This window comes from Gossypium hirsutum, chromosome D10 (genome assembly GCF_007990345.1).
Source record: "Gossypium hirsutum isolate 1008001.06 chromosome D10, Gossypium_hirsutum_v2.1, whole genome shotgun sequence".
NCBI lineage: Eukaryota > Viridiplantae > Streptophyta > Magnoliopsida > Malvales > Malvaceae > Gossypium > Gossypium hirsutum.
Window position 1 is genome coordinate 8,429,587 of NC_053446.1, and position 14,901 is coordinate 8,444,487.

The window sequence follows — 14,901 nt, forward strand, 5'->3', positions numbered from 1 at the left end:
TATTTATATTATTATTTAAAGGTATAATTATAAATTTTAACGGCATTGATGTGGCCACTAACGTAATAATACGTATAATTCATAAAAATTCAAAAAAATAATAAAAAAATATTTAAAAAATTAACAAATTTAAAAAAGGTTATAAAACTTTTTAAAAAATGTATTCATGTTAACTGTAAAGTATACGAAAAATGCCATGTGAACTTCCATGTCAATGTCATTAAAATTTTACTAGTTCAATTAGTTTTTTTTGTAAAACAACAAGCAATTTAACTAAATATTAAAGGTTGATGGCCAAAATAACCCCCAAAAAAGAATAAAAGTCAAAATGAGTAAATGTTAGGAGCTAAATTTATCTTTATACCTTAATTAAACTCTTGACTGAATTGGTGTCACGAGTCAACTGAACATCAACTTGGTTAGGGAATTACAAAAATATCTTTCCACGTCAATCACACACCAACTTAATTAGAGAATTATAAAAATGTCCCTCCATATTTAAAATAAGTTATATTATTCTAGCACACTTTAATTTTTTTTATTTTTCTAAAAAAATTAATAAATAATTTGTATATGGTAGAAATTAAACCCATGACATTTTGGGTTGACAAAACTTTAATTTTATCTTTATAATACTTTATTACCTCCATTACTTGTATATATTGACACCATCACGATAAACAATTGTAATAAATTTAATATTCTTAATCTAATGTATTTAGGTGTTTAAATTTCGTTTTACTCATAATTTAATATATATTATTTTAATATCGTACATGTTGTATGTGTTGTTATGGTTAATTAGTTTCAAACGATATACTTTCTTATTTATTGTATGTTATTTTTAAATACATCTTTTTAAATACGTAATTTTCATTTATATAGTATGAAATTTCTAATAATAATAACGTTGGAATAGAAACCTAATGGGAGCTTCAGATTAAAAGGGGTTTGGGTTAAAAATAAAGAGTTTAATATTAAATTTTATTTTCTTTTAATTACTTTATTGCAATTTTCGTCATAATTTTTTTTGGTAATTTTATCACCACATTATTAAATCCCTAATTAACGTTAATTGTACACATCACTTGGTAATCCATTTTTCCACAAAATTGAAACATGAAATTTGAATTTTGGGTAAATTTAGAATAAAATAACGATCTTTTACATGAAAAAAACATATGTAATAGTAAAATATTAATTCAAAATATTTTAACAATTCTAGATTATTTGAAAAATGTGAAGTTACTTTTTTATCTCTACAATTAATTTTTAAATTAAATTTAAATAATGTATTTTTAATTATTGCTATTAATTTTTTAATTCGTTATTTGAATTTTTTAATATAATTAAAATATATTAATTTGTTAACAGTTCAAATATAATAAACAGATTTTCAAATACCCTATTAAAATATTTATATTTTGTAGATCAATAAATCTTTTAATAATATTAAAAAATTCAAATAATATTTAAAATATTTTTTCTATTTTCAATGTACAATATAATTTTATTGTACACAATCCTTTTTTAAAAAATAACTAATTAACGTTATTAAAATATATTAATTATTTTGATAATTCAAATATAGTACTAATAAAAAAATTTCTATTATTAAAGCATTTATACAAACCTTGAAAATTGTTAGATGGTAAAATAAACTCTTCATTATTCAATTTTTATTTTTAATAGTAATAATATTTAAATAATATATATTTAATATGCATAAAAATAATATCAAGTAAAAGATAAAAAATAAAAATATTTTTTAAATGATTATAATTATAAATTAAATTATAATTATTTTAAATATGTAATTATTATAACTTCTATTAAAAACATAATTATTAAAAATTTTATTTTACTTTAAAATTTTTAATTAATAATTCTAAATTAAATATTACATTTATTTTTAAATGTGAAATTAGTAATAGGATGAAAAATAAATGATATTTTAGTCAGTTCAAAAGTTTCTTCAAATTTGTGTTTTTTATATATAAATGAAAAGTAAAAATAGTCACGGGTCATTTGTCTTTGTGATAAATGACTTGATTACTATTTGATAGTAATCAACTTTTCATTAAGTAAGATGTAATGGTTACCATAAGATAAAATACGATCATATTGGGAGAATGAATTTATCCTAAAGAGATTAAAGATATCATATGAGGGTAATACACTTATGAGAAAGTCATTGGATGAACACTTATTAAGTAGCTTTAATAATGATATGTAATTAGGGAGAGCTCAGTTACGATACTATAGTAGAATAATTTCATGATTAAATAAGTTTTAAAAGGTAAAAAGTTGGAATTTAATTATAAATTATTTAAGCACTAATTATATATGTTCAATTAATCCCTCCACTATCTTGTTGAAACTAAAATGAATTACATGTAAAACCATATGAACGTAAATGAATGAAAATGATAAAGATAGAGAAATGAATCGCATTTACAAATGATTGTGTTTTCTTACTAAGTATAAAAATGACTTGAGAATTAATTTAAGATTTTCAAATTATTATTTAAATAATTATAATTAAATAATTAAAGTTCTAAAATGGAATTAAATTAATTTGTCATTATGAATCCATTGAATAAGAAAATTAAATATATTTCATTATAAATTCTTTTACGGTAAAGTTGCCATGACTTTAATGGAATTAGAATTGTGTTGATAAAATAATTTAATTATGAAATTAATTTAGTTAATTTAATTAATTAAATGGACAATATTTATTTAGGAAAATAGAAAACAAATATTTTATTGAATTAAATTATAAAGTGTTGGGTTAAAAGTTTAGGAAACACATATAATTAAACCCAATACATTAGAGGTTCAATCTACCTCATATAACATGTGAAAGGCAACAACCTTAAGGGAATTTAAGAGGGTATGCGGCCCCTTCTCTCCTAGTTAGGCTAGGAGAATGTTTTCTATTAAATAAATATTATTTTTTAAACCTTATTCAACCATGATTCTTCTATCTCTCCTTATATATAAATGACACTGGTTTATCTAAAATACACATTTCTTGATTATTGAGTTATCATTATTCTGCTAGAAAAAAATGCTAATTTATTTACTCAGAATAAATTCTATTTTCTAGGAATTACGATTTTTACCGGTTTCTATAATAATATCGTTTCTTGTTCTATGTTTGGTTTGTGTTGCTCAAGTCCGCACTCAATTCAATTCAAGGTATGAGGAAAGCGAAGAAGACCGTTAGGTTGAAAGTCAGAATTTACATGATCCATCTCGCACAAAGAACATGTACTTTTGTTGCGAATTTTCTTATGATGTGTAAGTGTACACAGTCACAATATTAGAGTTATCGTCTCCACAGAGATTGATTTTAAAGCAATAATTTGTAAAATTAACAATCGACAACTTAGGAAGTAAATCTAAAAAAATCTGATTGAATGGAAAGAAATGTACGAAACAAGTTAAAAACAGTAACACAAATTAATAGCAGTGAGATGAAGAGTTAGAATAATTATACCCCCTAATATGCAACCATTGGGAGCGATGCAGTAGCAATACTGCGACAATATGACATTTAATTAATTCGGAATCAACAAGTTATAGGCTTCTCTCGAAGTCACTACATTCAATCTATTAATCAATTTAAAATATGTCTATGCCAAGTTAATATTAAGATTACAATTGCAAGCACTGTTCCTACAAGATTATGCATGGTAACAATATATGTTTATACTGTTTCAAATTTAACATCAAAGAAATTAAACATGCACCCATTCAAGTTTTACGTCCATTAATCACAACCCTTTCAAATTTAGTAATTAACTCAATTACCCACTAATATTGGCCAGGAAATAGCAAGCATTGAACATTAAATTCACTTGAATGAAAAAACATTAAATTGCACCAAACATCCGTAGAAAAGTATGAATAATCCCATATTAGGGTTCCAAAAAGATTCTAGCTAACAAATGTTTAGCCCATAATCATCAAACTAAAAACAATCAAACAAATCTCAGTCATGGTTTCAACCAATAGAATAATGAAATAACAGATAAAGAGAAAGGCGAAGAGATGTTGAGTCAAATGTTGGTGGTACTTCACAAGCTATTCGTGTCTCATTCTTCCTCCTCTTCTTTGCTTCTTTTCTAGTGCTCTTGCTCTGAAAGTTTCTGTTTTATTTTGTGAACCTGACGGCTCCTCAAAATCTGAAAAATAGGATCTTTATATCCCTTTCAAAAATAAGATTTCCTAGGTCAACCACTTTCCTTTTCTGTTTTTGTCCTATTGGAAGTGATTTTGAGTTTTCACACTCTTGCCTAGCCTATTTTTTTCCTAGTTCTTGATTGTTATCAGCACTTGATTAAGAAATGGGTTAAGCCCAAAAGCTTATGTGTCTCTATTTAAGTACGATGTTTCCAACTTCCCGCCAAGTTTGTTACTATGGCATTGTTGCATCATTGAGGCTTCAGTTGGTGAAATTAAGCATATTCTTTCATTCACATTTCCAGTATTCTACTAACAACCTTCAAAGATAAAAATTTACATTTTTAGTATCTAAATTGGCAGAAATCTATTATTAAAATAAAAGGTCCTTGAATTTCAATATTTCTTTGAATTTTCTCTTTGTTTTGGGTTATCGAGGGCTCATCTTCAGCTTCAGAATCCTTAATCTTCAATGTCCTCCAATTTCTCAAGGTGATGGCTTTGCAGTGTTCTTTACCCACATTCCTCAGATTTTCTGCATCACTTGGTAAAACGCCTTGAGGTCTACTTCTAAGCTCATTAGTTAACTGCCCAACTTGATTCTCTAAATTTCTCAAAGTCATATAATTCTTTACCATGTAAGCATTTAACAACTTTTCAAGATTATTAGAGGACTCGACTAGTGGGGATCTTTAAACTTTTTGAGAATATCTCGGAGGATAATTTGGTCAAGACGACATAGAAGAGTTGATATGACCAACCCCTTGTTTACTCTATGAAAAATTTGGATAATGCCTCCACAAAGGATTGTAAAAATTCGATTGTAGAGCATTCCTATTCTACTTTCCCATGTAATAAAACGATGTCGGATTAGACAGACAATTGTCAAAACCATGACCATCACCACTATATACACAAGAACCATTTTCAAACTAATCCAAAGGTTGCCCCTTCGAGTTACCCTTGGGTAGATTCATGTTCATGTTTTTAAGCATAGCCAAAATAGAAGTTACTTGGGATGCCAAAGATGTAAGTGCGTCAACTTCATGAACTCCAACCACTCTTTTTTCGGTAGATACTTTAGTAGTCGACCATTGATAGTTGTTGTTAGATATCTTTTCGAGAATTTTGTATGCTCCATTATAGAACTTAGCAAGAAGAGCTTCATTTGCTGAAGCATCTACAATCATTCTAGTATGAGCCTTAAGACCATTGTAGAAAGTCTCCAATTGAATGCAGTGAGGAATGCCATGATGAGGACACTTCCGCAATAACTCCTTGAATCGCTCCCATGCCTCATATAGAGATTCTTCATCAAGTTGTTGAAATAAGGTAATTTCATTGCAAAGCTTGGCATTCTTACTAGGAGGAAAATACTTCATCAAGAATCGTTCAACCAATTCTTGCCATGTATTTATGGAATCGGGCAATAGGGAATTCAATCATACTCATGCTCTATCCCATAAAGAGTATAGAAATAATTTTAGTCGCAAGGCATCCTCTGTAACTCCAACCAATTTAAACTAGTCACTGACTTTCATGAATAAGCGAAGGTGAATGTGCGAATCTTTAGTAGGCATCCCACTAAATTGACCCATCGTTTGCAACATTTGGAACATGATCGACTTTAGTTCAAATTGAGGTGCCTCAATTTTGGGTCCCACAACACCTGGATTGAGGTCGTTGAAGAGAGAAACAACATATTCTCGAATGGCGCGGTCTTTGTCATCAACAATAATGACTGTGTTTTGAGCATTATTTGTAACTACTCCCTTATGAACTTGTTGTGGAGGATCCATTACTACTACTTGTCTCTAAGTTACTTGTTCTCTTCTCCTCATTCGAAAAGTATGCTCAATTTTAGGATCACACGAAAGTAATTCAAGATCGTGGTCTTTGTTCATAAACAGTTATCACCTAAATAATCACGATAATTAATAAAGTAAGAATAAAATAAAATTAAACCAAACTGCAAGATAATTAATTTCACAAATAACAACTAAATCAATCCCCAGTAACGACAACAAAAACTTGTCACGAATTTTCTTATGATGTGGAAGTGTACACAATCGCTAGCAAGTAATATAGTAGTAATACTATAGTTATCGTCTCTACATGAATTGATTTTAAAATAATAATTTGCAAAATTAACAATTGGCAACTTAGGAAGTAAATCTAAAAAAAAATTGATTGAATGCAAAGAAATATACGAAACAAGTTAAAAATAGTAACACAAATTAATAGCAATGAGATGAAGATCTAGAATAATTATTTTGCCCCTAATATGGAATTATTGGTAGCGATGCTATTGTTGAAAAATATGGACATCACATATATAATAAAGGTAATTACATGTTATTAGCCCAAATTAAAAGTGATCTAATTTGGTTAGAGTTTTATTGGGTTTTAATTATTAAATAAAGTATCGGTCAAATATGTGTAGATACTCTAGTAATTGAGTTCTAATCAAATTCTAATTAATGATGGGCTAATTAGGAATTAGAACTAATATGCCAAGGTTATAAATATTAGGGTTATGGTCCCCAAATTATACATAAGATATCTTTTTTAATATCTCATCCTTAGGAAAGAGAGAGTAAATATTCTTTGAATTTCTTGCATGCTAATTTGGAAAATCAAATCCTTAAGATCCGAAAAAAACTTCAAGGAAATCATGGATTCAGGTATGCTCCCGCATTTAGTTTTATTCTTGTTTTGTTCTTGATGATTTGACATAACAGATCCTGATTTATGATTTATTAAGTTTTATATCATATCTTAATTAATAATTCTAATAAGTGGTATCAGAGCCTCGTCATATCGAATAATTGAGAACTGATTAAGGTTCTTCATTTGAATAATTGATTCATGAAATTTCATGGGTTTTATCTTTTGGATATATATGTTGATCTTTGAAGATTTATATTAAAGTATTTTTTTAGATCTTGATTATCTTGAATTCATATTAAAATTTTTAGGGTTTTGTTTTAATTTTTAATTTGGTTGATTTCGGTGATTGTGTGATTTGTATTTTAATTCGTCAATCGCATGAAGGTTAAAGTTGGTGCTTTTGCTATACGTATCAATCATGTTTTGTTTTGTTATTAATTTATGCTTCGTTTTGCTGTATGTATATATGCATATATATATTTACAAAACATGTGGTTATTATTATTAATATTTTTAAATCATATAAGGCATTTAATAAAAAAATAACATTTAATTAAAAAAAGAAAAAAAATTCAAAGTATAGAAATTGATTCATATATATGTTTCGTTTATATATATAAATATATAATATATATGCATGTTTTGATTGGTTTAATATATGTTGTTTTGGAAAATTATATAAATATATATGTTTATCTTTTAATTTGATTTAAAGTTAAGATTAAGGTGAATATTTTGAAACAAATAAATTCAGATTTTAGCTTTTAATTAATTGAAACAAAATAGATTAGTTGAAACAAAATGCCGCCAAAGTGATCTCTTTTGTGTAGATTAGTTTATTTGAAATATCAAGATGATTATATGTTTTTATGATTCATGCGTTTATTGATTGACTCAAAGGTAAGTTAATATTTGGCAGAACTTCAACGATATTTGTGGTAATAAATGTGTGACAATTATAATGTATTTTGTGTAAGCAATAAGTTAATCCAAAGATTAATTAATTGTTTGACATTATTTATTGTCAATGTTTGATTGCTACAACAAGAGTATCGCTTACTGTTAATATTACTATTCAAAGACTTGATATTAATGTTGTGCTTGGTATCTTGAGAAGGGATTAGCCATTATCTTGAATTTATTGTTTACTTATGAATATTGATGTGAGCTTGTTTTTATTTGTTCTATATTCAGCTAATTTATCTTCTGTTGCCACAATATCTGCTAATATAAATTTTATACCTATGCTTAATGGGACTAATTTTAAGGAATGGAAAATGCACTTACTTATAGTGCTTGGCTATATGGACATAGACCTTGCATTAAAGGAAAAACAACCTGCACCTCTCACTGCGGAAAGCACCCCTAATGTTAAGAGGGATTTTGAGAGGTGGGATCGTTCAAATCGCATGAGTCTAATGATTATGAAACACAGCATTCCAAAAGCCTTTAGGGGCATAGAATCTGAAGAGATTACTCAGGCTAAGGGTTTTCTTGATGAAATTGAGAAACGTTTTGTTAAAAATGATAAGGTTGAGATGACAACACTTCTGACTTCTTTGATGTCTATGAAGTATAAGGGTCAAGGAAATGTAAGGGAGTCAATTATAGAGATGTTCCATACTGCTTCAAGACTTAAGGTACTTAAGATCAAGCTTTCTGAGGAATTCTTTGTTCTTATGGTTTTAGCATCGCTTCCTGTACAGTTTAATCAATTTAAAATTAGTTATAACTGTCAAAAGGGGAAATGGACTCTAAACAAGCTCATTTCTCATTGTGTGCAAGAGGAAGAAAGGTTGAAGCGTGATAAGTCTAAAAGTGCTCATTTGACCAATGCCCCTAAAGACAAGGGCAAGAAAAGAAAATAGCAGAATGAAGCTATTAAAGGTCCAGCTCAAAAGAAACAACAACAAGATACAAATAGTTGTTTCTTTTGTAACAAGTCTGGACATGTAAAGAAAGATTGTACCAAATATCATGCTTGGCGTGCAAAGAAAAGTATAATTCTTAATTTGGTCTGTTCTGAGATTAATTTAGCTTCAATACCTAGAAACACTTGGTGGATAGATTCTGGTGCTACTACTCACATAAGTGTTTCTATGCAAGGTTGCCTGAGTTATCGAAAGCCAAGTGATGGTGAAAGACACATCTTCGTGGGCGATGGAAAATCGGTAGAAGTGGAAGCAATTGGGCATTTTAAGTTGTTATTAGGAACTGGTTTTTATTTAGATTTAAAAGACACTTTTATTGTACCGTCATTTAGACGGAATTTAGTTTCTGTTGGACAAATTTGGATATTATTGTTCATTCAAAAACAATCAATTTAGTTTGTCTTTAAATTCAAATGTTATTGGAACTAGTTATTTAAATACTTATGACAACCTTTATTTGCTAGAAACAGTTACATCCTATAATGAAACATTGCATGTGGAATCATGTGGTATTAAACGTAAATTAAATAAGAAAAATTTAGCATCATTATGGCATAAGCGCTTAGGTCACATCTCAAAAGGTAGAGTTGAATGCCTTGTGTCTGATGGTATTTTAGAGTCCCTTGACTTCACAGACTTTGATGTCTGTGTTGATTGCAATAAGGGAAAATAGACCAAAACCAATAGATTGGGTGCCAACAGATCTTTAGACATCTTAGAATTAATTCATACAGATATTTGTGGGCCATTCCCTACGACATCCTAGAATGGTCAACAATATTTCATAACATTCATAGACAATTGCTCACGTTATGGTTACCTATATCTCATTCATGAGAAATCTCAATCTTTGGATGTGTTCAAAACTTATAAAGCTGAAGTTGAAAATCAACTCAACAAAAGGATTAAAAACGTCAGATCTGATTGTGATAGTGAGTACTATGGTAGATATGATGGCTCAGGTGAATAATGTTCAAGACCATTTGCAAAATTCCTAGAGGAATGCAATATTGTTCCATAGTACACCATGTTAGGATCACCTAGTATGAATGGTGTAGCTGAAAGACGAAACAGAACTCTTAGGGATATGGTAAGGAGCATGATTGCTCATTCTACCTTACCTGAGTCCCTTTGGGAAGAAGCATTAAAGACAGCATCTTACATTCTGAATAGAGTACCCAATAAAACAGTTGTAAAAACACCTTATGAGCTTTGGACAGGTCAAAAGCCTATTCTAAAGAACTTTCACATTTGGGGATGTCTAGCTGAGGCAAGGCCTTATAGGCCACATAAAAAGAAATTAGACTCCAAAATAGTAAGCAGCTACTTTATTGGATATTCTAAGCGATCTAGGGGCTATAAGTTTTCTGATCCCATAATAAGAAATATTTTTGAGACGGGAACTGTAACATTTTTTGAGGATGTTGAGTTTGAGGGGAGAAATAAGGTTAGAGGCATTGCTTTTGAGGAGGAATTGGATTCTAACTCAGTTCCTACTATCACTTTTGACGATTTTTAGGTTCTCATACCTATCATTGATCAGGAAGTGAATCCAGAACCTCAACAAGACAATGTTGAACAATTCCCCATTCAAGATGAGGTAATTGTTCCAAAAGAACAAACTCAACAACCTCAAGAACAAGTGTCATTAAGGAGGTCCACAAAAGAAAGGAGAATGTTATTCCAAATGATTATGTTGTATTTCTCCAAGAACATGATGAAGATAATGGAATGATGGAAGATGATCCAATCAACTTTCACCAGGCCATGAAAAGTTCTAATTCTCAGAAGTGGATTGATGCCATGAAAGATGAGTATAAGTCTATGCAAGACAATAAAGTTTGGGAACTTGTCCCATTACCTGAATGTGTAAAGCCAATTGATTGTAAATGGATATTTAAAATCAATAGGGATGCAAATGGTAATGTGGAGAGGTATAATGCGCGTCTTGTAGCTAAAGGATATACTCAGAAGAAGGTATTGATTTTACAGAGACTTTCTCTCCAGTTTCATTGAAAGACTCTTTCAGGACAATTATGGCATTTGTTGCTCATTTTGATCTTGAGTTACATCAGATGGATGTTAAGGCTGCGTTTCTTAATGGAGACATTGAAGAAACAATTTGTATGGTACAACTAGAAAATTTTGAGTCGGAAGACTCAAAGAATATGGTTTGCAAATTGACAAAATCTATTTATGGACTCAAACAAGCTTCCCGTCAATGGTACCACAAGTTTCATCAAATAATTGTTTCGTTCGATTTTGAGATGAATATTGTTGATGATTGTGTGTATCACAAATTCAGTGGGAGTAAGTACATATTTCTAGTTCTATATGTTGATGACATTTTGCTTGCTACTAATGATATAGGCCTAATACATGAAACCAAGAGGTTTTTATCTAAGCATTTTGAGATGAAAGATCTTGGGGATGCCTATTTTGTTTTAAAAATTCAGATACATAGAGATTGATCTCGAGGTATTCTTATATTATCACAAAAGAGCTATATCGATAAAGTACTCAAAAGGTTTGACATGTAGAGTTATAGACTAGGTGACACCCCTGTCGCTAAAGGAGACAAATTTAGTCTTACTCAATGCCCTAAAAGTAACCTTGAAATTCAGGAAATACAAAAGATTCCCTATGCATAAGCTATTGGGAGTTTAATGTATGCTCAAGTATGTACGCGTCCGGATATTGCGTATATTGTTGGGATGTTAGACAGATATTTAAGCAACCCTGGTATAGACCATTGGATAGCAGCTAAAAGGGTTATGAGATATCTTCAGAGAACAAAAGATTACATGCTTACTTATAAGAGATTATATCTTTTGGAGGTCGTAGTGTATTCTGGTTCTAATTTCGCTGGGTGCCAAGACAGTAGGAAATCTACATCAGGCTATATTTACCCGTTAGCTGGAGGAACTATATTTTGGAAAAGTGTCAAACATACACTTGTAGCTTCGTCCACTATGACAGAAGAGTTTGTAGCATGCTATGAGGCATCAAACCATGGAATATGGTTGCGGAACTTTGTCACAGGGCTATGCATTTTAGAGAATGTAGAAAGACCACTCAAATTATTTTGTGACAATAAGTCAACAGTGCCATATTCCAATAATAATAGGAGTTCATCTAAGTCAAAGCATATTGACAAAAGTTTCTAGTTGTGAAAGAAAGAGTACAAAATGGTCAAATATCCATAGAGCACATTGGGACAAACTCTATGATAGCAGATCCGCTCACAAAAGGTTTACCACCCAATGTCTTTCATGAGTACACTACTCACATGGGTGTTACATTGTTTGAGGATATCATGATTTAATGGGAGTTTATATTTTATTTGTTTTATGTCTGTTTTCAGACATTTATGTATTTGGTTATTTTCTGATCAGAAATAAAGTATTCAGTTTATTCACTCTATTTATTATTTTGATACTGACCCCACTTAAGTTTAAAATAGACCAGTTGGAAATAAACATGTTTAGATTGCATGTAATTTTCATGCTACACATCCATACTTAATCTATGTCATTTTTTTGTGTTAATATACGTGATCAGGGATGGATTTAGTTACGATATATGTAACGAAAGTTGCCTTGGTTCTATGTTAGCATAATTAATGGAAGAGATTGTTCGGAATACCTTTTAGATATGATAGTAAAATTTTGAGCTCATAAGGTTATATAATGACATGTAATTATAAAAGAATTAGTATATATATGTGTGGTCCAAGTGGGAGATTGTTGGAAAATATGGACATCACATATATAATAAAGGTAACTACATGTTATTAGCCCAAATTAAAAGTGATCTAATTTGGTTAGAGTTTTATTGGGCTTTAATTATTAAATAAAGTATGGGTCAAATATGTGTATATACTCTAGTAATTGAGTTCTAATCAAATTCTAATTAATGATAGGCTAATTAGGAATTAGAACTAATATGCAAAGGTTATAAATATTAGGATTATGGTCCCCAAATTATACACAAGATATCTTTTCTAATATCTCATCCTTAGGAAAGAAATAGCAAATATTCTTTGAATTTCTTGTATGCTAATTTGGAAGATCAAATCCCTAAGATCCCGAAAAAACGTCAAGGAATTCATGGATTTAGGTACGCTTCCGCATTTAATTTTATTCTTATTTTGTTCTTGATGATTGACATGACAGATCCTGATTTATGATTTATTAAGTTTTATATCACATCTTAATTAATAATCCTAACAGCTATAACAATGTTGTGGCAATATGACATTTTATTAATTCTGAATCAACAAGTTATAAGTTTCTCTCGAAGTCACTACATTCAATCGTTTGATCAATTTAACATATGCCTATGCCAAGTTAATATCAAGATTACAATTGCAAGCACCGTTCCTACAAGATTACGCATAGTAACAATATATGTCTATACCGTTACAAATTTAACATCAAAGAAATTAAACATGCTCATAATCATCAAACTAAAACAATCAAACAAATCTCAACCATGGTTTCAACCAACAGAAAAACGGAATAACAGATAAAGAGAAAGGTAGAGAGATGTTTAGCTGAATGTTGGTGGTTCTTCGTAAGTTGTTCGTGTCTCATTCTTCTTCCTCTTCTCTGCTTCTTTTCTGGCGCTCTTGTTCTGAAAGTTTTTGTTCTATTTTGTGAACCCGGCGGCTCCTTCTCGAAATTTGAAAAATATGATCTTTATTTCCCTTCCAAAAACAAGATTTCTTAGGTTAACCAATTTCCTTTTCTGTTCTTGTCCTCTTGGAATTGATTTTGGGCTTTAACATTCTTACCTAGCTTATTTTTTTCCTGGTCCTTGATTGTTATCAACACTTGATTAAGAAATGGGTTAAATCTAAAAGTTGATGTGGTGCTCTTTAAGTATGACGTTTCCAACTTGTTCCTGTCAGGTTCGTTGTTGCGGCATTGTGGTTTTAGTTGGTGAAATTCAACATATTCTTTCCTTCACATTTCCAATGTTCTACTATCCACCTTTAAAGATAAAATTTCACATTTTCAGTATCTAAATTGACAAGAATTTTCATTATTAAAAGAAAAGCTCCAAGATTTAATTACTTAATAAAAACATAATTAAAATAGTACTAAAAGACTCTCAACCACTCTTAACTTAAATGAAATATAAGCTTAAAAGTAATAAAATAAATATATCCTAGAGTTAGCAATTTTTCGGTAAAATTTTATTATTATAAATATTATAAACCGGCTCGATTTTAAAGATTTTCAAACATTCTCTATAACTGTGAACCTTTTTCTTAATCAAAATTTTCCAAAAGTCTTGAAGATGTTCATTATCTGAGTCTTTGATGATGATGAACTTTTCCATCCAGTTCTTTTGTGATTTGTAGCAACTGCAAACACAAGCTTCTTTCCTTTACCAGCTTTCTTCTTTGCAGCATAGGTGGCTTCAATTTCTTTTGTTATTTATGCCCTTGTTCTTCTTTTGGCTCCCAGGCTAAATACGGGATTAGTTGCAACTGAGGTTATCACAACCATGGGCTACTCAATTTAGACATTTTCCGGAACTTGCTCAGAAATTCTCTCATTCACATTATCAACAAGATCAATGGTAGGCTCAACAACATTATTATTAGTAGTATCAATGGGATCATCAACAATAATAGAAGGATTGATATTGTCAGCAACATTATCAACAAGTTGGGAATGTATTTAAAATTTATATTTCATATATCAAAATATAAATGATAAGTTACAATGAATAATATTTAATATTTGTATTATAATTTAGGGGTGAAGTCAAAAAAAGTTTTTGGGCGAAATTAAATTGTATATTTTTACGATAGTAAAAGTGTAATTTCACTATTTTAATAGTCTATATCTTTATAACTTTTAAAGGATTAAATCAAATTTTTATCATTTTGGAGGTTAAAGTGCAATTTTATCATATTACTAATTTAAATTATAAAGGGACCTAAATGGAAATTTTTTCATTTTAGGGGGTTCCGAGGCCCTTGCGAGCTCCCTGATTTCACCACGGTTATAATTTGAATATTATTTAAATGCATATATTTTTCTTTACAATATTATGTCTAAAATAAATATTTAATTTTTTCTAAAAACATTTTTTT

General features: G+C 29.6%; 1 protein-coding gene and 1 non-coding gene across 2 annotated transcripts; both read left to right on the forward strand.

The window, feature by feature from the left end:
• Positions 1-5,436: 5,436 nt before the first annotated feature.
• LOC121222686 (small nucleolar RNA R71) lies at positions 5,437-5,543 on the forward strand. Its single transcript, XR_005920046.1, has one exon. It is a non-coding gene; the product is annotated as a small nucleolar RNA R71 (small nucleolar RNA).
• Positions 5,544-8,165: 2,622 nt separating this feature from the next.
• LOC107915250 (uncharacterized) lies at positions 8,166-8,729 on the forward strand. The gene is made up of 2 exons (XM_016844411.1): positions 8,166-8,342; positions 8,436-8,729. The coding sequence occupies exons 1-2, from the start codon at positions 8,166-8,168 to the stop codon at positions 8,727-8,729; spliced, it is 471 nt and encodes a 156-aa protein (XP_016699900.1).
• The last annotated feature ends 6,172 nt before the right edge of the window (positions 8,730-14,901 follow it).